Source organism: Dendropsophus ebraccatus, chromosome 7 (genome assembly GCF_027789765.1).
Source record: "Dendropsophus ebraccatus isolate aDenEbr1 chromosome 7, aDenEbr1.pat, whole genome shotgun sequence".
Taxonomy (NCBI): domain Eukaryota; kingdom Metazoa; phylum Chordata; class Amphibia; order Anura; family Hylidae; genus Dendropsophus; species Dendropsophus ebraccatus.
In genome coordinates this window covers 27315702-27341097 of record NC_091460.1, presented here as the reverse complement: position 1 = coordinate 27341097, position 25396 = coordinate 27315702, and the positions used below count along the sequence as shown (strand labels likewise).

The following is a 25396-nucleotide window of genomic DNA, read 5'->3' as shown; positions in this document are numbered from 1 at the left end:
GGTGATAGATGAGGACTCCCGAACCCTATGATCCCACCCTTGCCCCTCTTCAGAGTTCCATTATATAGTATTAAAAATGAATTGTATAACCTTGAAGGAGAATTATCAGTAGGTAAGAAGTACGAGGCGCTGAGGATGAAGGTAAGTTTCTTACCTTCATCCTCTGTGCCGCTTCCACCAAATTAAGAGTTAAATCCATAAACTCCTTATCCTTCATCCTCAGCGCCCCATGCACTGTAGGGAGCTTTCAGCAGATTAGGTACTTCTAACCTGCTGATGGTTGCCCTTTAATAGAAAAATATACTCAATGCATATACCTATGTACAAGAAAATATTACTTTTAACCCAAACACTAGATTGTTATCCAGGCCTTTGCTTTTATTAGCTGTCATCCACACATCATCTGCTATACAGGGAGATGGGGTGCTGACAGCCATTTTTTTTTTTTTTAGCAATCAGCTTACAAGTGAGCATTTGCTTGTTCATTGGCTGATCACTGGCCCTACTACATGGGTAATAGCTGCCTGGTTTGACAGATAATTGTCCCATGTATTATACCCTTAAGGAAGGACACAAAGTGAAGAATATTCATGAAGTTATCCGTAGTTGTATTTTGCTGACTTTATGTTAATTTAGGGATGGAATCTGTGCTTTGGTAGACATATTATGATATTGGAGTCATTCATCTGCCAAGGCATGTCACAGTCTTATAGAATCAGGCACTAAACTTTTTTAAAGGTGTTTCACTTTTGGGCCCAATAACTGACCTTGGGGGCTATACCTATGGCTATGAGGGTCTGTACAATAGAATGTCTTTAAAACATTGGAGGGATTTATCATGTATTTTTTGCCGTTTTTCAGTTGAATTTATGTGCAGGTGTGTGAGGCTACTTGGCAAGTATTCAGGTCTTCAGCGTGGAGGTAGCGTAGCTTTTACACAAAATTACACAACAAAAAGTTGAGTTATACATACAAGCCATCACATACCATGCAGTCTGAGTAACACAGAAAAAGAACCCACAGAGAATACCCACATCGTAAATAGGTACACGCAGGAACTTACAACACAGCAACCAATGAACTTGCGCAAGAAAAATTGTCTGAGTATCTTTTTAAAATTTTATTTTTATTTTTTATTTTTTTTGCAATTTATTAGGAAAGGACGGTAGGGAAGTGGATGGGAAGAGGAGAGAGGATGAGGAATGGGGTGGTGGAGAATGGTATGAAGGGGGAAAAGGTGAGTATTAACAAAGATTAAAGAGTTACTCCAGCACAATTTTTTTCCTTTCAAATCAACTGGTTTCAGAAAGTTATATAGATTTGTAAATTACTTCTATTTAAAAAAATCTCCATTATTCCAGTACTTATTAGCTGCATTATGTCCTGTCCAGTCTGACACAGTGCTCTCTGCTGCCACCTCTGTCCATGTCAGGAACTGTCCAGAGCAGTAGTAAATCCTCATAGAAAAACCCTCCTGCTCTGGACAGTTCCTGACATGGACAGAGGTGGCAGCAGAGAGCACTGTGTCAGACTGGAAAGAATACACCACTTCCTGCAGGACATACAGCAGCTACTAACTATGGGGAGACTTGAGAATTTTAAATAGAAGTGAATTACAAATCTCTAGAACTTTCGTATTGTAGAAGAGCCTCGGGTACTACAAAAGAAATCCAGACAGACTTCTCTTTAAAGGTTTCCCTGCTTGAGATAAGAAGGCAACTAAACAAATATATAACCACGATAACGAAAATAAAATGTATGTTAATAAATTTCTCCCAATATTTTTTATTGTTTTTTATCTGAAAGCTCACTGTTATGGTTCAGTCATCTAGGAGTTAAAGGGAAGTTTTTGTCTGAAAAGCGAGGTAATTTAGGAGCAGACACACGAGAGTAGTAAAGGTGTACATGGCCAGTGGATGTATTTTACAATGTGCTAAGTGGTTAGCGACAGGTCCACTGAACAAGGCGCCTCTGGGGAGCCATTTCTGCTTTGTATACAATATATAGAAAAGCTTGGTAGGAAAAATGGGCCAAACTTTTAAAGAGAAATTCCAGCCATTTTCTACTTTATGCTCTATTGCCATATGTTAATACTTATGTACTTTATGTTTGGTGAGACTACAGGTCAAGGAGCACCTCCTGCCACCATTTGGACCATCGTCAAATTGTTTATGAAGATATAAGACACTTAAAGCACTAAACATGCTAAGTTATTTGTCTCCCTGGTTCAGTGGCCAATGGTTGCCCGATAACTCAGGTCAGGTCAATATCTATACGGTGCTTGTATATTCTATTGTATTATTGTATTATAGCTAAACTTTTTTGACTTTTTTAAAAGTGATTCCGAGTCATGCAAATGAAAACCACCTGTAATGACAAACCAATCACAATGATCTCCAGCCAAGGCAAGGGGTGATAAGGGTGGCTGCCGGAACTTGCCAGGACTTGCTGACATCACTAAGATTTAGGGTACGTTCACACTTACCGGATCCGCAGCCGATTTTCTGCAGCAGATCCGCAGCAGATTTCATTTAAATAACTGAACACAGCATCAAATCTGCACCATCAAATCTGCTGCGGATCTGCTGCAGATCCTATAGGTGTGAACGCACCCTTAAGCTATCACTGCACTATTTTGTACGGCGACAGTTTAACTAATTCATGTACATGTATGTGGGCTTGTACCTCCGCGCAGCAACCCTGGACATACATGCACGTGACTTTACATCAAAGAGTTATTATCCCACCACTTCATCGACACCCCTGCACTGGTGTTCCCCACCTGGCCTGCAACAAAGACGTCACGCACATCACTCATATTATACTGCAATCTCGGCCATCACATGACATACAGTAAGGGTGAGGTCACACATAACAGAATTGCTGTGATTCTCCTCCTGTCAGTTTCAATAGGATTACATACTCACAGCGGAATTGTCATCCGAGTATGAATGCGCCAGCCCCCTTAACCCCTGCGGCCCTGTGCATATGTTACCTAGTCCATGCTCCGCCCTCTTTCTGGGCCTCCCAGCATCTGGACATCCTGCTCAGCCAATCAGTGTGCTGTGGAGGGACAGGGGCTGTTTGGGATTATCAGGATCCCGGGAGCCACAGAACAAGCCGGAGTGTGGACCGGGTAATGTATGCACCAGGCCACGGGGAGTTAAGGGGGCTGCCACCTACATACTCGCAGCGGGATGACAATTCCACTGCGAGTATGTAATCCTATTGAAACTGTGTGTGAACTCACCCTAAGAGACTAACGAGGCCACTGATTGGCTGCAGCAGTACTGATATAAGGGTGTGTAAAGCTCCCTCCCCTCCATTATGCAAGTTCCACCTCTTTAACGGAACCTGTAATCATTAGTAGTTATAGCTATTCGATCAAATACTACACTATTCAAATTGTTCATTTTCAATCAAATATTCGATTGAAAACGCGGTAAAAATTTGATTGGCTGCATGATAAAGTTTCTTTTGCTCAATATTTGGCTTTCTGTCCACACTAATGTAGAGTAGAGGTTATATTGTGTTTGGAGTGTATTGTAGACAGGCAGTGATAGTGGCGTAATACTGAGACTTGGCATGTTAGATGCATCCATGCATGCTTCCCCTGCTGTCCCGGATGCATTTCAGAGGTGTTGGCATCATTTCCTGAGGTGTCATTGTGCATTTGGTGACCTCCAAGTGGTCGAATATTGATTTCCAAGTCCCGAGTAATTTTCTCCCATAGACTATAATGGGATTTGATATTCGATCGAATAGTCGAATATCGGGGCTATTCGAATCGAATTTTGAATATTTTACTATTCGACCATCTCTAATCATTAGTGTCAAACTTTTCAAGCTCGGCAACGTTCTGCGAACCGGAACGTTTGACATTTGATTACCATTGGCTGCAAAAGTTAGATGCCACCCAACGGAATCCTAAAAAGCACTGTTACCGCCACAGGCAGTATCCATGTTTTCCTGGCAGCCCAAGGGCTGCATCCAACTGCTGCACCTGCAAATGATCAAATGCCAAGCGTTCAGGTTCGGAGAACGTTACCGAGCTTGAAAAGTTGGACAGGTCCGCTCAACATTAGTGCTCACTTTCCTACTACCTAAACCTAAAGTCTTCGGCCTGGTCCCCAATCTCGCCTTATCTCCATATAGTAGGTGGTGGAGTATAATTCAGAACACTGATTAAGCCTGGTATACATTCTATTACTAGTACTGGACGTTGCTGTAGGGATACATTACCAGTAACAGGCTTCAGAGACACTCTCATTGACTTTGGACACAAAGCGTGAAGCAGCGTTATACAAACCCCTCCCCCAAAGCAGGACATTAGCTTCACCCCTATTATATCTTCCAACCATGGTGTCGTTTACTTAAGTGGAAACATTTAATAGTGTAAGGCCAATTATCCCAATGTAAGAAATAGGATATTTGCTTCCACTATCGGCTAATCACTGATCGGTGGCTTTGGGTCGCCGCATGTTTGTTCGTTTTCAATATGTTAATAACGGAACTCACAGTATTTAATTAGTATGAAAAATACTTGGCAGCGCCAGGCGGGAACGTTTCCAGACTGTTTGCCTAGGAAACATCCTGCTCATGCTGACTTCATAATTATATATCAAAAAGCCACCGTAGATAACTAGCTCTGATGGCACTACAACTCTCAGCACACGTTGGCATCCCATCCCCTTAGCTTTGTGCACATTTTACGTCGAAGGGATACCAGGTGAGTGTAAATCTGTTGTAATAGGATGGCATGTGGCAGCAGGCTGGGGGTCTTCATACAGGTCACGGAAATCTAATTAACCAGAATAAGTTACCATGGGGGGGGAGTATATGTCGTAGAATTAAGAATATTCCTAACAACGAAGTAATAATTATAATGTTCACCAATTACATAGGATATATTATTATTATTATTATTATTATTATTATTATTGTTCTACAGATTAATTATGAACTTCTTAGAATTATAATTGGTTTCTATGTAATACCAATGTTGCTATAACTATTACTACTTCCAAATTCATTAAAGGAGTACTTCGGAGAAAATCTTTTTCTTTCAAATCAATTGGTTTCAGAAAGTTACATAGATTTGTAATTTACGTCTGTTTAAAAGTCTCCAGTCTTCCAATACTTATCAGCTGCTGTATGTCCAGCAGGAAGTGGTGTATTCTTTCCAGTCTGACACAGTGCTCTCTGCTGCCACCTCTGTCCATGTCAGAAACTGTCCAGAGCAGGAGAGGGATAGTCGGCCCATGTAATTGCACAGAAAACAAGTGTCAATCTAGAATCTTGAACCTTCCATACATGACAGCAGTGGCAAAGTGTGTGTGTTGGCAGCACCAGGGGCAAGGCAAAATATTGTGCCCCCATCCTCACAACCCATAAATGTAAGAGAGTAGCAAGGATGCCTGTCATTGTGTTTTCTCACCTGAGTAACCTGGGTAACTATGAATACAACCTCACTGTGTTGGTTCTGTTAACAAGCCTGATTCAATAGTGCTCATGCTCGGAACTGACTCGTTGTGGTCACATGCATTGTTATCCAAATTTCCAGTGACAGGAGCGACTGTACGCAGATCAGGGGAAGAAACAGGTGCACTTTATCCCCCTAGAAATTAAGTAGATAGGTATTCCCACCAGAAACTGGACCCCATCAATCCAGAGAACAGGGCCATATTTGACCTGTAATGAGTGAAGAACTCAGCAGGACTACCCGAGAGATTGGTGGGGGTCAGTCAAATCCCCAATGGTCAGATTTTTATTGCCTATCTAAAAGACAACAATCTCAGATGGGAATATGCCCCCAGTAGGTAGTTAAACCCCACCACCATTAAGTAGATGACTGCAGTAGATAAACCACACCCCCAATTAAGTAGATTCCTCTTCCTCCAGTATTGTAGTTACCCCCCTATGAGTCCCCTTGTACTATATTTAACCCCCCCCTCACACACACACAGGATACCCCCAGTATTATAGTTAACCTCCTCCGTCCCCCCAGGATTCCCATAGTGCTGTAGTCAATCCCCTCCCTCTCCAGGATTCCCCTAGTTCTGTAGTTAACACCCTTCATCTCCCCCCCCCCCCAATGTCCCAGGGCTGTAGTTAGCCTGTAATTAACCCCTCCCCCTCCTTTCCCCAAAGCTGTTCCTTGTCCTGTAGTTATCCCCCACCTCCCGCCAGGATTCCCCTAGTTCTGTAACAGTTAACCCCTCCTTGCCAGAATGCCTCTGTGCTGTATTTAACCCCCTCCTCCCCATGGAGGCCCCTACTAGGTAGCCCTGCCTCAAGTTCTGCAATTAACATCCCCCCACCCCCTCCCTGAGGATGTCCCTAGTATTTTAGTTATCCCCCTCCCAACAGGATTCCCAGAGTTCTATAGTCACACCCTTCCTCCAGGATGCCCCTAGAAGGTTCTAATAAATAAACATCCCACTCCCCTTCCCTCCGCTCCAGCACTGGTCGGGTCCTTTGCAGGTCCTTCCCTTTAGGTGGCGCATGATGAAATGACATAAGTGTGTGCTGCCTGCAGGAGAAGACGTGCGCCGCTCTAGTGGAAGAGGAGGAGGAGGAGCAGGGTTCTGGAGGGCCAGCCGTGCAAATGTTTAGAGAAAAACTGAATACAGTTCTTGTCTCTCAGAAAAAAAGAAGAAGTTCTGCAGTAGCTGCATTATCCGCATGCCCACCATTCATGAAGTGTAGAGATATAGAGAAGCTTTTACATGAAATGATATTCATTGCTGAGTCCATCTTTTCTTTTTATGTCCTGCAATATTCACGTCCATAGGATGACTCAGGAGGGCAGCTCTTCTTCTCGACACGACCATCTATCTCTGTCAGAGACATTTACAGTCAACGCTTCCCTCTCGCCCACAATTAGAAGACAGGGAAATGCTGCTAAGTGCTCTGCAGCCGAGGGATGGCTGCGCAGATTCCATTGTACCAAGCAGCGGGATTGATTAGGGAGTGATGTGAATGGATCTGAGCCTCCCCCAGTCTCTCACATGTCATCAGGAATGTGCCAGCAACACCTGTCTCGCTGAGCTGTCTGCTCAAAGAGTTTAATTGACTTCTGACCGGCTTTTGATTCTTTGGTTGGGTTAAGTTGTATTGAGAGCTGGAGTGTGCAGCAGCCGTGCACAGCAACCTCAGCCCTACAGGGGCCCTGAGCCTAAATGTCCCTGGCATGTTTCCCAGCAACCAAAGTCTCCTGTTGATCCCTGAAGCTGGAGCAGAATGTGCAGCGAGTGCTGTCGGGCAGACCACTGGGGGCCCCAGGGAGCCCTCTCCATCTCAGCACGTGGACTGTCGGCGGCACGCTCTGTGATATTTAACTCCAGCGCGGAGCTTCCAAATATCAGAATCCGTCATGGAGACATTTTGTTCTAACTAATCCAACGGAAGGCTTGTGCCCCTCCTGTTTACATCTAAACCTCATTTTTTAGTTTATTGTTATTATTAATATAAATATATATATATATATATATATATATATATATATATATATTTATTTTTTATTAAAATTGTATTTTTCACAGACGACGGAACGAAGAAGAAAATAGAAGAAGAAAAAAAATCAATAATTAAAAAAAGGACATTTTGGCAACAACCGTGTTTCTTTCTTTTCTTTTTTTATTTTGTGAAAATAAAAATTAAAACAGAAAAAAAAAAATTATGGATAAATAACACGAGCTATTTTAGTAGTTATACTGTTGCTATGTTTTGTATGTTTTTTTTCCCTGGAAACAAAATAAACTGAAAAAAATAAAAAATAAATTAAAAATAACAATATATTTATAAATGCAACGCTACAAAATAACATCATTCAACAACATCTTTTGTTTTGATGCATAAAAAACAACTGAAATGTAAAAATTTGAAAAAAATAGTCAGTTCTTTAATTTGTTTACGTATTTTGGGCATTTTTTTCCCCAGTAAATAAACACATTAAAACATAGCTGCTTTCTTCTAGAACAGTTACTGTCTTTTACATTTCTTTGATAAACTTTATAACCTTTTTTACTTTTTATATTGAGTAGCAGCCGCAAGGGGTGACATTGCCTCTCTGCTGCCACTAATGGCTGTTTTGGGTACTGCAGGGCTGTGTAAGCCCTTGTCCCGACACAGTTACATATTACTTGTGCTCAGGGGCATAGCTAGGATTTATGGGGCTCCATAGCAAAAAAAACTGTAAGGGGACCCCCTCCTTATACTCTGTGATGTGGCCAAAAAATAAAATGTCTTGTGGCCAGAGACCAGAGTGGCAGAGCAGAGAGCCAATGGCTGCTTATTCTGTCAGTCCACTGTATTTAACTATAGGAGCCTATTAGGACCCTTTGTGGTTAAATACATAGGTGCAGGAGCAGACTACCTTCTGCTTAGCTCCTTATATACTGCAGTGCGTAAGTGACCCAGTGTTCTCTTACATGAAGCAACACAAAAAAGGGTTAATAAGCAGAAGACAATGAGCTCTCTCATTCACTGCTCCTGCACTAATAACCCCTGACCTATACAGGAGCTTGGAGAACAGGGGTCATGGGTTATCAGAGCAGTGAAGCAGAAAGCTAATTGTCTTTTGCTTAATAACCCTTTTTTATGTTGCAGCATGTAGGAGAACACTGGTTCACTTACACACTGCAGTACATAAGGAGTTAAGCAGAAGGACACAGGAGACTTGTATCTTCCCTGTGCATCCCCGGGGGCCCCCCTCCCCCACGGGCCCCATAGCAGCTGCCTACCCTGTATCTATGGTAGCTACACCACTGCTTGTGCTGCTGCACACAGATACTGGGCCTCCCCTGATGTGGATTCTAATGCATGTTACTATTAGAATAGACATCATATTTGGGGGCTCTGTCTGTGTCACTAGTGTTGCAGCAACAGCACAGTGTGCAGAGTGAGTATAGATAACAGTGAATCACCTCTTGTACTGCTACAGGGTGCCATGACTGCAGCTCTACTGTCACAGACAGTGTAACGTCTATTCTAATACGAACATGCATTAGAATACACATCCAGAGAGGCTTAGAATATGTAACTATGCCATATTTAGGGCTTCAGCAGCCCTGCAGTTCCCGATACAGCACTGGTAGCAGCAGAGGATTTGTGTTACCCCTTACAGCTGCTACCTAATGTAAAAATCTTTAAAAAAAAATGAAGATAAAATATACAGTTTCATTAATAAAGTTATATGGCAAAGTTATGTAAAAAAATATATTATTTGTGAATTGGGTAAGTCCCCCACCCCTTCTCCGCATGAGGAAAGCCTGGCTTGCTTCCCTAACCTTGTTACCGAAACACCCTAGATAAAGCAAAAGTTGACCCCTCCCTCGACACCCAGCATCTGCCTCCCAACAACAGGATATTGGCTCAGGGTGCAACCATAAACTCCTTCCCCCCATTTTTTTTTTCTTCTTCTTGCAGAAGCCTTACAAGTTTCTGGATGTTCAGAAAGAACAAGTTGTGTATTTTTCCATAATGATGCGGAGATGAGCACAGTCTGCATCTCCCTATCTTAGTGATAATTTTTATATTTTGAGAACATTGTATTCACTAATTCAGCATTGCCAAATTGGTATAATTAGCACTTAAGGATGCAAATTAGTCTTTTGCAAGAATATGCTAAAATCTGTCAGTTCTGTACTCCCTATGGATAGGACGCTGATGCCCAAGTGTTACAAAGTTGGACGTGTGAGATCATCCCTGCTGCTCATTATCCACTAGGTGGGAGAAGAAGGCCCCAATGCCAAATCATAATAATATTCAGCTATTACACAGATACTTCGTAGTGTCATCGCCTCCTGCAAGGTGTTCAATTTCACTAAATAATAATATCAGCCATGTGCTCCCATTTATTTATGTTTTATACATTCAATGTGGCAAGAGCCTTATAGGGGAACTAGATTTGTAATCTACTCCTATTTAAAAATCTCCAGTCTTCTACTACTTACCAGCTGCTGTATGTCCTGTATTCTTTTCAGTCTGACACAGTGCTCTCTGCTGCCACCTCTGTCCATGTCAGGAACTGTCCAGAGCAGGAGAGGTTTTCTATGGGGATTTGCTGCTGCTCTGGACAGTTCCTGACATGGACAGAGGTGGCAGCAGAGAGCACTGTGTCAGACTGGAAAGAATACACCACTTCCTGCAGGACATACAGCAGCCGATAAATACTGGAAGACTAGATATTTATATAATAGAAGTGAATTATAAATCTATGTAACCTTAAATCAGTTGATTTGAAAAAAAAAAAAAAAAAAAAAGATTTTCGCTGGAGTGCCCCTTTAACCCTTAGACGACCAAGGACATACCAAGGACGTACCAAGTACGACCTCACCGTTAATGACAGGCTGCAGCGATCGTGCTGTAGTGTGTCATTAACTCCTTAAACGTCGCAATCACGTCACAGCCGCAGCGTTTAAGTGTAAGTGACACGGAGAGTCCCCTGTCGCTTACCGATCGGGACCCCCGCAGTATGACTGCGGGGGTCCCAATCATTAAAATGGACCGCTGGAGGTCTCTTCCTCTGTGCGGTCTGATCGGCGATCTGCTCACTGAGCCTGCGCAGGCAGGCTCAATGAGCAGATCGCCAACACACTTATCAATGCTATGCCTATGGCATAGCAATGATCAGTGTGTGTAATCAAACAATTGAATGTAAAAGTCCCCCAAAGGGACTTAAAAGGTGTAAAAAAAAAAAAAAAGGTAAAAAACATTATTACGCTACCCCAAACCCCTCCCCCAATAAAAGTTCAAATCACCCCCCTTTCCCATTATAAAAATAAAACATATAAAAATAAATAAATAAATAAACATATATTATACCGTAGCGTGCGCAATTGTCCAATCTATTAAAATATAACAAGCGTCAATGTGAACGGTGAACGGCGTAAAAGAAAAGAGGGGAAAATGTGTGCGGATTACCGATTTTATGTTAAGTTATATATTAAAAATTTTTATAAAAAGTGATAAAAAACGTCCGATCTTTACAAATATGGTATTAATAAAAAGTAGAGATCATGGTGGAAAAAATGACGCCCCATACAGCCCCGTAGGTGTCAAAATAAAACCGTTATAAGCGTCACAATAGGCCCATTTTATTAATAATTAATTGCCAAAAAAAGGATTTCATAAAAAAAAAATATATATATAACATTAGAGAATCTGTGTAACCTGCATATGGTTGTGTTCGGACTGACCTATAGAGTAATGGTATCATGTCGCTTTTACCATATAGTGCATTACGTAGACACAGGAACCCCCCAAACGTTACCATATTGCATTGCTTTTTTACGATTTCACCTATTTATATCTTCATAAATATTATATTTGGTATTCCGTCATACATGTTATGGTAAAATGAAAGACGCCATTACAAAGTACAACTATTCCTGTAACAAACAAGCCATTACATGGCCCTGTAGATAGAAAACTGAAAGTGCTAGAGCTCTTAGAAGGGGAGAAGGGAAAAACGAAAGCGCAAACATCAAAATTTGCACGGTCCACTGGGTCATTTTGGGCCTGGTCCTCAAAGGGTTAAGAGCCTTTTACACGAACCAATTTGGCCAGGATTGTTTCTAGAAATGCTCCTTTGGCTGACAAGAGTAAAAGTGGGAGTGATCAGCCAAGGGGCTTCTTGCATCTTTTTAACTGGCATTAAAATTTATCACTATTGGCTGCACATCTCCTTATGGAAATGGGATGTGCGGCGTATAGCACAGGGAAACTGACAGCACAAATATGGATATATCTGTGCTGTCTGTCTCCCGATCATACGTACAGTGCAGAAATACCTATACACTGCTGTGTGATCCGGCATCCAGCTCTTCAACTCTCCCGTTCCAGTTGCTCAATTATTTGTGTAATTCTTGTGCACTGATCTCGCTGATCGCCACTAGTGTGTGGCTGCCCACGGCTGACAAAATCTGTCAATGTAAAAGGACCCTTACAATAATCACCAATAAATCTCATCTACATCATCCTCTGGAGAAAGTGTTACTTGAAGCCCATGCAAAATCAGGGAGCCCCCACCAACCAGCCGCCTATTATAATACTGATCACTTTATAATTTAGGTACAGAGTTTATGGGGGGTCTTCCATGCAGAAGTACAACTCATATACTGTTGCATCCTTCTTTAGTTGTCCCTCATACTATATTGGCCCCCCTTCATCTGGATGGCTGCTCACCCTCCCACCACTGTTCCCAGCGTGGTGTTCATTTGCAGGACGCGGTTTTAGTCTGGCTGCTGGGCTCATGTGAACCGGACCCCGACCAATGTTTGTTAATCTGTGACCCTTGGGTATGACCTACTAAGGTGGTCAGACATGCTCAGTTTGATTGCAATCCCAAGGAAGCTCTGAATGTTCATCTCCACTGAGCCTGTAAGCGTGAGGGATTGTGGGAAAGTGCGAGCACTGTTACTTGGCAACAGCAGGGTCACAGTTCAAAGAGAAAAACAAGGCGTAATTATATTCATTGGGGAGAAAACAGTACAAGTTACTTTGCTAAAAACAGCAGCACATTAATCCTCTATTACATATGAGGACAAACAACTTTGCTACAACTCTTTAACTCAACTAACATGAAAAAGCTGTATTTTTATTTCTTTTATATTCTTACTATGTATTTTTTTTTTTACTTTTTTTGTATTTACTATTTAAAGGGGTAATCCAGGATTAGGCTGTGTGTGGTATTACAATTCAGCTCCATTTAGGTGAATGGAACTGAGCTACAAAACCCACATCCAAACTAAGGGCATGTTCACACTGAGGAATTGAAGAGGAAAGTTTTCTGCTTGAAATGTCCTCTTCTTCAGCAGAATAGGTGTGGAATTTGAGTGGAATTCGAACCGAATGTGAACAGAAAAAAATTCAAAGCACCAATGACTTCTATGGGATTTCTCCAGCAGATTGCGGACATGTCAATTCTCTGGGTATGTACACACTGAGGAATTCAAAGCGGAAAAGGCATTTAATTTTACACATATTCCACTTGAAATTCTGCCTGTAAAAGATATACAGAGCAATGTCCCATTGTGTTCAATGGGATTTCCGATCCGTTGTTTACACAGTGTAATTTACACTTGGAATGTTCTGCCGCTGATCAGTTTGTCCCCCAAAGAATTGACATGTCAATTCTTTGGGCAGGTTCCACTAGACAAATCAGATAGAAGTAATTGGGGCTTTGAATTTCTGCTTTCTGCTCACATTCTATTTGAATTCTGCCAGAGCTGAAGAAGAGGAAATTTCCAGCAGAAAACTTTCCCCTTCAATTCCTCACCTATTCCTCAGTGTGATCATACCCTTTAGGCCCAGTTAACACGGAGCAAAAACGACGGAATTTCATGGTGGACCTCGTGCGGAGGAATCCCGCCGTGCTCAGTGTCCTGCAGTGAGTGATTGGGAGGGCGCGCGCGCATCCGCTTCCTCCCCTCTCCATTCAATGTATTGACATGTCAATTCTTTGAGCGGAGAGCGCTGGGAGCAGATGCACACGCACACCCTCTTATTCACTCACCGCAGGACACTGAGCATGGCAGGATTCCGTGACGGAGAGCTCTACCGCGGAATTCCTCCATTGTTGCTCAGTGTGAACTGGACCTTAGGGAAGAAAGCAGATCCGTGGCAGAACTTTCCGCACGTAACTTTCGCCATGTGAACAACAGATCGAAAATCCCATTGAACACATTGCTCTCTACATATTTTACGAACGAAAAGTGCAATATTCGTAAAATTAAGTGCAGATTCTGCTTTAAATCCCCCCCTACTCTTCAGTGTGAACATACTTTAAAGGTGGTATTACCTGGGATGATTTTTCAGCCATTTACGATAAACGATCTCAAACAACCGCTATGACAAACGATCTTAAATCATTCACCCTACTACACAGGACGATGATCGTTACTTATGGTCGTTCATGCGCTTGTCCTTTCCTGGCTGATAGACCAGGGAATGAGCGAACGGCGTGTTATTACACCGAACAACGTTCGAACGATTTGTAAATGATCAACGATGAAAAGAGGTCCAGATTCTATCAAACAAGCAACAATTTTTTGTTGGTCGTGAAATCGTGGTATCGATTCAATCCGAACAATCTAGCGATTTTTCGAACTGTAATCTTCCCATGTTGTACAACCCTTAGGATTGAAGAGAGTGCTGTTCCTGGAGGAAAGCGGCCATGTTTTTTAAGCCTTCAAACGTTATTTTACGGTACATCTTATCATAGTGTTTGGATCTGGGTGTAAATCTATTGTAATTCAAACTGCTCTTGGCGGATAAGTACTCGGTAGACCTTGTTATAGTTTTTGGAACATTTGGACCCATTGAAATCTTGGGTTTGTGATATCAGGCTTCCTTTGGTGGTTGCTATGAATGTTGAGGATATGTAGCATGTATATCACTCGTAAACAGAACAGTGGTGGAATTTCAGTCTGAAGCAAAGGCTTCCATTTCATCTCCTCTTTCCCTTTTAAGCCTATCCACTTCTTCATCTCTCGGCCCCAGATAGTAGTTTTTGTAGTTTGTTGTGATTTGTCACTCGGTGCTTCTCGGGGGATTTTTGATGCTTGCAATCAGCTTTCCATTGTCATGGCGGTATAAAAACGAGGCTTTTATTGCTATATTCATGAGTGAGCCGTGAGGCTCTGCAGCTCCTTGCCAACATTGTGTCTCTGTTGTTGGACTCTGTTTCATGTGCGCGTCCCATCATTGTTTTGTCTGCTCGGTGGCCAGGTACTCATTTGCCAATTCTTCTTGTATCACAGCTCTGTGATGCCACACAAAATCTATAATATTCTCTCTGTTTCAGCTGTAAGAGAAATTCATGTACCGCATTAGCCTGGCACAACGCAAGTTCCTCTTATACTTTCGGATGCTGTGTGATAAGTGAATATGTATTCCGGAATAAGAAATGATTCACAGATATACTGGCACAGGGAACCAACTAAACATGGCCTCCAGTACTAGAAATAGCAAGGCAGACATGATGCTATATCTGCTATAGCTACGGAAAGCTCAATCTGAGGTGATTGACATACGAAGGCAGAATAACATGCAACGTACTGATTTAAAGGGGCAATCCAGCAAAAGTTGTTTACCCTCCTAGTATCAACATGGTGAGGGTAAACAGACACCCTGCACCCGCTTATACTGAGCAGCTAAGTTTCCCGCCACATTAGGCCTCTGCAACTAGCTGATTTACTGGTTTTTGAGTGTATCAGCAGTCACTTAAAGTGTTACTGATGTCTGACATGTCATAGAGACAGAGGGAAAGATTTATCAAACATGGTGTAAAGTGAAACTGGCTCAGTTGCCCCTAGCAACCAATCAGATTCCACCTTTCATTTTCCAAAGAGTCTGTGAGGAATGAAAGGTGGAATCTGATTGGTTGCTAGGGGCAACTGAGCCAGTTTCACTTTACACCATGTTTGATAAATCTCCCCCCATAGTTTTCAGACCCGTCCCAAACGTGAGAATGAGCTGGGAGAAGACCGCAATAAGCGCAGTCCTCTCCTGGCTCTGTGTCACATGATGAGTTGGGCTCCTAATGTAAGTCTATGGAGTCTGACTCTTTCACTGACACAGAGCGGACCCCGCGCTACTGATTGTTCCCTTGATTTTGACATGTCTCTATGACACGGATGGAGAACCTGCGGCCCTCCAGCTGTTGCAAAACTACTATTCTCATCATGCCGACAACCAAAGTGAGTATACTTGTCCTGCGTTGTTAACAGGTTAAAGGTGTATTCCAGAAAGAAAAAAAACTTTCAGCTCAACAGGTGCCAGAAAGTGCCAGAGATTTGTAATTTACTTCTATTAAAGAATCTCAAGTCTTCTGGCACTTATCAGCTGCTGTATGTCGTGCAGGATGTGGTGTAGTCTTTCCAGTCTGGAGAGCAGGAAAGGTTTTCTATGGGGATTTGCTACTACTCTGGACAGTTCCCGACATGGACAGAGGTGGCAGCAGAGAGAACTAGAAAGAATACACCACTTCCTGCAGGACATACAGCAGCTAATAAGTACTGAAAGACTGGAGATTTTTTAATATAATTAAATTATAAATCTCTGGCACCAGTTGATTTGAAAGAATTTTTTTTTCCACTGGAGTACCCCTTTAAAGTGACTGACACAGAAGATTATGATGAGTCAGAGCTCGGCCTATCACAGTCTTCCATCTTCCATGGTGTCTATAGCCAGCACTGGTATACAAGCCCCAGTATGTTGTACAGAAGACCTGTGTACCCCGGCGTTATATACTGAAGATCTTCCTGGGGCTGGGAGCGACACTAAGATAATGAATGTAACACATTTACTGTCGGAGATGCCGGGATTTTGTGACATTGGCTTTGACACGATTTTTACTTTGGACAGGCAGGTCTATAATTAAAGATGATCTGGGTAATTCTGTGTCAGCTCTCCACAATTGATGCGATAACACGGGAGCTGACAGTCAGTGGCTTCACCAGCCTTGTCTGTGTCTGATATTATTCTGTGATATGTATATGACCTATTCTAGATGATTCCGCTAACTAAAATGCTTTAGTGCCATTATTCCTAAAGGAGAACTGCCCCAATGGTAATTTATAAGGCTTCTGATTCAGTCCAGACATATGTTATATTATCGGCCCTATAATATTTATACATGTAACAATGTTCTGTTGTTGCATTCAAAACAATGGCCTATTCTTTTCTCAGAATCAGTAGGAAATGTTACAGCCCAGATGCCTGCAGCTTTGAAGGGGATGTCTAGGATTAGAAATTGTCCAAAAGCAGCGCCACTCCTCTCATCAGGTTGTAAGTGGTATTACAACTTGGTTTCAGTGGCGTAACTACCATGGAGACAGGGTAGGCAGTTGGTATGGGGCCTGTGCAGGAGGGGGGCCCGGGGGAGAAGGTAAGAGCGCGTGTTCTTCTGCTTAACCCCTTATGTACTGCAGTGTGTAAGTGTCCCAATGTTTACTTACATGCTGCAACACAAAAAAAGGGGTTAACAAGCAGGAGACAGGGATCTCTCCTTCACTGCACTGATAACCTCTGACCTCTGTTCTCCAGCTGCACAATCAAGTAGGAAAGGAAAATGTGCAGAGCTCCTGTGCTGAAGTTAGGGGTTATCAGTTCACCAGCAGTAAAGCAGATATATATGTGCAGTGCTTTGGGCATAGGGGGGCCCCTTAAATTTTTTTGCTATGGGGCCCCGTGAATCCTAGCTACACCCCTGCTTGGTTTCATTCACTTCAATGGAACTGAGCTGCAAAACCGCACACAAACCACAAACTAAATATTATGAATGGCACTGTTTCTGTAAAAAGCCGCTATGTTTTTCTAATTTTGGATAAACCCCTTTTAATTGTTTCCATGGCAACACTTCCTGTGTGAATATCGAACTGTATTATCATAGCAATATCGGGCTATAAATTTTATTTTTAGAATCAGTTTTAGTCTTCTAAATTAACTGGTGTCAGAAAGTTATACAGATTTGTAATTTAAAGCGTAACTGTCATTTCAGGGTCATTTTTTTTAAAAAAACATTAAATATCAACAGTTCAAGCGATTTTAAGAAACTCTGTAATAGGTTTTATAAACCAAAAAAGTTTCCTTCTGTAGTGAAAAAGCAATCTCCCAGCCTCCCCCCTCACTTCAGAAGCAGCAGGATTTCTGTGTCCATTATGTGGCTATGGAGAGGGGAGGGGCTGTTAGGAGTGACTGAGCACGGAGCAGTCTTGCACAAAGCACAACACCCTGCAATCTTCTCTCAGTAAGTTCATAAATAAGCACTGACTTTTCTGACCCCAGAATCATGCAGTTTAGGTGCCCAGAGAGTCTACAAACAGCTGACCTTCATGTCACCTCTTCCTGCTCCCTCATCTCCCTCAGCCCCTCCCCCCTTCATAGGCTTACAATGGAGAGAGCAGAGCCCGTATTCACTGGCTTCTCTGTAATGAAGACGTGTTTGCCTGATAATGCACAGATAAGAAGTCAGGGGGGAGGCTGGGAGATTGCTTCTTGAGTACAGAAAGAGGCTTTTTTGGCTGATAAAACCTATTACAGAGTTTCTTAAAATCGCTTATACTACTGATTTCTGCAATAATAAAAAAAAAAAAAAATGACAGTTACGCTTTAAGTCTTTTTAAAAATACTTATCAACTGTTGTATGTCCTGCAGGAAGTGTATTCTTTTCAGTACGACACAGTGCTCTCTGCTGCCACCTCTGTCCATGTCAGGCACTGTCCAGGAGAGGTTCTCTATAGAGATTTGCTACTCTTCTGGACAGTTCCTGACATGGACAGAGGTGGCAGCAGAGAGAATACACCCCTTCCTGCAGGACATACAGCAGCTGATAAGTACTGAAAAACTGGCTTTTTAAAGGGAGATAGCCACTGAACTCCTCTTACGCTTTGCTGGTCTTCTCATGCTTTTTAAGTGCCACCATTTTTGTGAGTCAATGCTAAAATATGTAAATTTGCTCATTAGGAGCACTGCGGGGGTTCCTTGACCCTCCAGAGTACCGTTTAGCCCGCCCACCGTCTCCGATGCTTATGCCTACTGATGCATATTCCAGTAAGAGGAGTTCAGCGCTCTCGGAATTTATCAGCAGTCTTATATACACCAACCTGCTGATATAGTAGTTTACCTTTAAATAGAAGTAAACTACAGATCTATATAACTTTCTGACACCAGTTGTTTTGAAAGAAAAAGATTCCCCTTTAAATTTTATCAGATGTTCATAATATTTACCATGAAATCCATGAGCTTGACTGGAAGCCAAAGTGTCTTCTCCCCCATGACTAGATACCAGCCACATGGAGCCCAGAGCGCACGGCATCACATGGGGCAGAGCAGAACCGCATGGGAGCTCTGTTCTCCTCACCTAGCAGGTCCCAGGGTCAGTTTCTGACAGGTTCACTTTAAATACAGATCTTTTACATCTGCCGAGAGTCGGTCTGATTCCCGTCTACCTGCACTAGGGGTTATTAGGATGAACTGTGTTCTGTGTTCTTTGCTTTACCTTGATACTCCCAATGCTTGCGATCACACAGTCTGCGATCCCCTGGGAAGAACACACTTACACTTCAGAATCACAATGGATTTAAGACATTGCATTGTTTTCTTGTCAGATACACAGTAATTCCCCCACTGCGAGGGGCTTACAAGATGAGCTTGTAGCACATATATATATATATATATATATATATATATATATATATATATATATATATATATATATATACAATATATACTGTATATATATATATATATATATATATATATATATATATATACTGTATATATAATAATTACAAATCCAAACACAAGTTCACAGCATTGTGTTCCTGATCTCAAATCAGTGAACTCCACTTCCATTCATATACATCATTTGGAAAGCCCATCTGTACCCCTGAATAGTAATGTTCAACTGGCCCTGTTGAAGCTTTGTAAAGGCTTGAAATGTAGATCTAGAAAATAGGGTTTAATGATGCTGAGGGGTCACTAGATAGAAGACCCAGGCCTAATTTTTAGTAGAATCCCTTCCTCGTTCTAAACAATAGCTCCCAGTGTCAGATACCCTTAGGACTTTTGGCAGGGCAGAATACGTAGTAAAGTGAGAAAACCTTACAAACTCACTATACATGACCATAGTCAATGAGGGAAGTAGTCCAGCTGGGAGTAATAGTTCTACATGATGGCTCTAACATCGAACAATGAGAAACACACACACATAAAGTCATGTGAACATTTAAAAAAAAAAAAAAAAGGAAACTCGAGAAAGAATTATACAATATACTAGAGAAACTTTCAAAACCAAATGCTAAACTTCACATAGACATACAGTATACAGTACTAGAGAAACTTCCAAATTTTAAATGCTAAACCTCACATAGACAGACTGTATAAGGCAGAAGCTCATGGTAGCAGAACACTAAGCAACTTATTATAGTCAGATACTGGAGCTAGAAGCTGAAACCTACTGTGAGTAAGCTAGAACATCACCTAAAGCCAAGCATGGAACAGCAAAAACTAAACCTAAACCTTTGCAGCTTAATCGACACATTGAAGGGGTTGGGCAGGCTTAGAAAAACGTGGCTGTTCCCCATGGCTCTGTGAGTGTAGGGTCACTTATCACAGTATCCTGCTAGAGTAGTATGAGGTCCTAGGTCCCTGCGCTGGGTTGAACAGACCTCCCAGGATTTCCCAGAACAGCGGTGCGTTACAGTAGGATATGTAGGTGAGCTGCAGCTTTGTCCTACTGGGGTCAGTACCTACTGTAGTTCAGGTATGCTGTCCTGTGTCTTGTTGAGAGTGTCCCTGACATGGACAAGGTGATCCTCAGAGGACGTCCTTTCTTTTTGAGGGGTCCAGCATTGCATGCTTGCGGTGGTAACTTAGGAAACATCTCTCACTTTCCCTGTCTCTGTTTATACAAGAAAAAAGCCCCCCCCCCCCTTCCTCACACACGAGGAACTAACCTTCCTTTTATAGGGGCAAACCAAACCTCCCTGTGATTGGTGGGGCTGTGTGTGCAGAACAGAAAATGGAGATAGAGCAGAAAAAGGAGGGAAACAGGCCTGCAGCTGTGATTGGAGAGTAAACAGACATGTGACAAACAGCAGTTAACCCAATGCTTCCTTTAGCCGTGCTCAATACAAGATACACAGTACAGCAGCGACACCTAGTGGGGAAAACACATAGTACATCTTGACTTCATCCCACTTTGAAAAGCTGAGTGAGTTACTTTGCCCAAGTGCAATAAAAACTTAGTGGCACACCCGTGCTGGGACACTACACAAGGAGAGGCTCTGGTGCGCATGGGTTTTATTTAGAAACATTGCACCTCTACATAATTCTGAGGCGCCACAGCACTGCAGGGACATTTTAAAGCCTGCACTAAAAACGATGAACTTAATAAATATCCCACATGTATCAGTAGTTGTATAGTTATTTTAAACTTTTGTTAGATTGGCTCATCTCTACTCAAAAATCCAAACAAACCCATTAAGAAAAGTGCTGCATTAGTGAGAAAAAGTCGGTAACTACTTTAAAAAAAACCTCCTGCTATTAACAAGACAGTGTTGTATCTGATGCCCCTCTGTTGACCCAGGTATGGTACATGCCAATTTTATCTACAGTCCTTAACAAATTTGTCTCTAAGTTCAGACAAAGCCTGGGAACTTTACCAGAGATCTTAATGAATGTCAAAAATTGCTTCTCATACCGCATTAAATCTTACCCTCCACTTTGTGATCCTTTAAGCCTGTGCTTGAAAAACTCGTAACCCCTAACACAGAACAGTCAACTAAGGTTACGTTCCAATTACCTATAATGGTAAATGAGTCACCGGTGCTGCACTTTATCTTCTGTGAGGAACATTCTAAACGATTAATTCTAGATCTAACTCCGATGTCAAAACCCGGTGCCTGGACGCAGATTGATATGGAATTAATAAAATATGAATTTCAAGTACATTGGGGAAGATAGGATTAGGTATTCCAGTAGATAATGACTGTACCAAACACCTCTAAAGGAAAACTATCAGCAGGTTCGTTGTACAAACCTGTTGATATTTCCAAGTAGCCCCCCTACCCCTTGTTTTCTTTCTAGGTCCTGTTGTTTTTTAGTAATTTTATCCAAATGGAATATGCAAATGAGCTTCTTTGGTGCACTGGGGGTGGCCTCCCAGTCGTGCACCATTTGGCTAGCCTGCCGTCTTATGCATACTCAAGTAAGCATAATCAGAAAGTACAGTCTCTGGTATACGGAAGTCAAATACTAAGCCCTATCAGGGCAGGGGTTACGTAAGTCCATTCTTAGTCCACCATTAGAGAACATATCAACAGTACCATAGAGGTAACTGATAAATACTGTAGGATGGCAATAGTTGAACTTGATAATTATCTGACTGCCCTTATGGGGGCAAGAAGGAATTTCTGGAGGCTAAATAGGTGTAATTTATACTGTAGGTGTTATTCCTCAACCTCTATATCCATTACTACAGTTAGTTGATCTACAGTTACGTCACATGTTTTCATGTATAGTTATTGAAATAAAAATCATATCCTAAATATTGCAACCCATTGGGTTTAGGGAATGGAGAACTAGACACTAGTTTGCTACAGCTACTGAGGATTGGAACCATAGAACAACCACCACTCTTCCAGTATTAGGTAATCATTAGGTTTTGAGTGGACTTGTCAAACTGGGAATAAGCCAACCCACCAAAGGTATCCAACCAAAACACAAGATCACAGCATAGCCAGAGAGTCATAGATGAATTTCAAGACAACGGATTTAGCAACCGAAATGTCGCTAATTCTCTGAGGGTGGCCTAAATAAACATCTTGGTATCCATCTATGACCTTTTTTGACCTTGTTTTGCGTAGTTTTTTTTTTTTTTTGTTACAATATATTCTTTTAATTAAAGGCATACCAATAAAACTGGTGATTTTTTTTTTCTTGTGGGAATTTTTTGAAGATGCCCCTCCTATTTGTAATAATTGTCTATTTCTTGTGGTCCCTTTCGGTCTTTCAACAAAATGTAAAAACACAGTATTAACCTAGCCCTAGCCATTTTGTATGCCCAACAATACACGTAAAGATTTATCAATTTACTTTAAAGGGGAAGTCCGGCACTGGGCCCAAAAAATTATTCTGGGCTAGGGGTGATGGAACATAAAAAAAGAAGTCATAGTCACCCGTCCCGTTGCCCGCGCAGCACCACGTCCCACTCTTGGACTCTTCTTAGCTCCCCTCCGGCTATGTCATGACCCGGTTGAGGGATGCCCCGCTCAGCCAGTCAGTGATTGGGGCGGGACACTGCTGCAGTCACTGATTGGCTGAACGGGCTAAATTACACCCGCTTGTAACGTTTAACCCGGATCATTATGTACCTGAAAACTGGAAGCCGGCAAAGTATGGGAACCCGATTATGTGGCACAGCATGGGAACGGGGAGAGGTGAGCATCTTGTCTTTTTTAATTTCTCCTCCACCCCCTACCCATAATGATATCCCAGCTGGACTTCTCCTTTAGGGGTAGCTTCACACACACCGTAATGCAGCGGATCTGCAGCAGATTTAATCTAAATAAGTGAACACAACATCAAATCTGCAGCAGATCCTGTACGTGTGAACGCACCGTTAACCAAAAGTGTCTGTTTTTGCTCATACACACCAATACATACACCCATACATAACAAAACATATATCTATACATGTCAACAACCATCATCTGTTTGCAAATTGATGCATTATATATTGGAGTATGTGAATACTGGTTACATATCTACACTCCTCATCCTCCCATGTAACGGGATTCTCTGGGCACTCATCTACTTTAGTAATATTGTACATACACTAATACCATATATAAGAATGTATTAAATCAACTTGTGAATACCAGTGATCTCTATTTTATTTCACCAGCATCCAGCTTCTAGCAGTGCTGTTATCCTGTCAATCAAAAGTGGCGGCATTGGGTTTTGTTTCCCTTTGGTGATTTGGATGGGGAAGCAGCAGACTCGTGTAGCATGTACGCACCTGTGCATTGGGATGGAGGAGTACGGGGGTGTCTCAGCTTGTCAAGTGTGGACTTTTGATCTTGTGACAGTGATGTCTGGTGCTCCCTTGATACATGTGTTGTTTTCGGGGCTTGGACTGTTTATCTTGCTTTTAATAATGCCAGTAAGTTTAGGTTGAGACAATTGTAGAACATCTGCCCAAGTTGCGTAGCGTCCGCTGTCCTGCTGTTATTTGCATAACAATAGGAATTACGCTAGCACTGTGGATTACAAACCCGGCTTCTTATAACTCTGAGAATTTAAAGGATTTTTTTTTAAACACTGCGCATTCATCCAATTTTCAATGTTTAGTATTGCATATATATTCATTCTCCTCCGTTATTTCCATAAAGAAGGACATTTTGTTACTTATGAGGAGTCAATGCGGCAAACAAACAGGATTCGCAACAATTTGTAATTTACCGCTATTAAAAAAAATCTCTTCCAATACTCATCAACTGCTGTATGTCCTGCAGGAAGTGGTGTATTCTTCAAGTATGGAGAGCAGGAGAGTTTTTTTGGGGGGGATTTGCTGCTGATCTCTACAGTTCCTGTCATGGACAGAGGTGGCAGTATATAATAAAATTATTTTGCTGGAGTACCCCTTTAATAAACTAAAAGCATTTCTGACTTAATGGAAGGGTTCATTGTCAATAAGGTCATCACAGTGCCCCTGGCAATTATCAGTAATATGCAAGAAAACATGTTCTTTTTCCCTGCAGTGCCACCTCAGGTGAGAATTAGGCATTACACAATGCCCATTCAAATCAATGTGTTGTCTATGCAGGACGGGACATCCAGTGTATCAGACTCTCTGACACTCTATTAATAAGTGTCAATCTATATTCTGGAGCTATACAAATTTGTAATCTGTCCCAGACAACAAATCTTTTAGCTCTTTTTAATTGGACTCAGTGCTGCCACCTTTGGCCATGCCAGGAACTGTCAAGAGCAAACCTCTACTGCTCTGGGCACTTTCCAACACTGACAGAGGTGGCAGCAGAGAGCACTGTGTCAGATTGTAAAGAATACACCACTTCCTGCAGGACATACAGCAGCTGATCAGTACTGGAAGGCTTGACATTTTTAAATGTAGGTAATTTATAAGTTTTATAAGTATTTTTATACGCAGTGTCAGTCAGAATTATGGTGATTGCATATGGTAGGATTATCCTGGCACTATTTGGTGGTCTGAAATTACTAGAAAATCTGCAAAAAAAACCCCAAACAAACAAAACTTTGCTGTTGGCAGCCTTATTATTTTCTTCTTTTTTATAAACTGTCCCTAGTCATTTTTTTTATATAGTTTAAGGGGTACTTTGTAATATGCTTCATCACCTATTTGCCCCCCTTCCCTATCTTTACCCCCCTTAACCCCCACCAGGAAGTGAAGTAAACTCATTCTTACCTAATGACTGTTGACCCCAGGCTGGTCTGTGGCAGCCATTTTGTGACAATGACATCATCAGGAGGGAGGCGGGTCTAAGCCCTGTTAAGCCAGCCTCTCTTTGTCAGATGACTCAGGTTTCTCAGCTCTGATTGGCTGAGCAAGCTGTAAGCCACCTAACAGTTTTACAGAGTCAGTTAGACATCACAGGAGACAAAGTGCATCATGGGAAAGCCCAAACCAGGAAGTAAAGAAAACATTAAATCACCAACTAGAGCTTCAGGGACCTGCAAACAGCGGGAAATTCCAACAGAGACAGACTCAGGAGGGATGGTAAATGTAAAAACAATTTTTATGATTGATTTTTTTTTTTTTTATCAGCGCTGGAGTACCCCTTTATTTATTTTTTTTCTTTTATAGTATGTTAGGATTTTATACAGTAACATAGTTTGTAGGGCT

General features: G+C 41.9%; 1 protein-coding gene across 15 annotated transcripts in view; it reads left to right on the top strand.

Annotated features, from left to right (window-relative positions):
* CTNNA2 (catenin alpha 2) overlaps positions 1–25396 on the top strand; it is a 1387623-nt gene that overhangs the window by 974746 nt on the left and 387481 nt on the right. The window contains exon 1 of one of the 15 annotated variants that reach the window (XM_069977193.1): positions 15475–15704. The exons of the other annotated variants lie outside the window; for them this stretch is intronic. Coding sequence (XP_069833294.1) covers positions 15633–15704 — 72 coding nt within the window. The 5' untranslated portion in view covers positions 15475–15632. Of the gene's footprint in view, positions 1–15474; positions 15705–25396 lie in introns of those variants that run through there. 15 annotated transcript variants of the gene reach the window in all.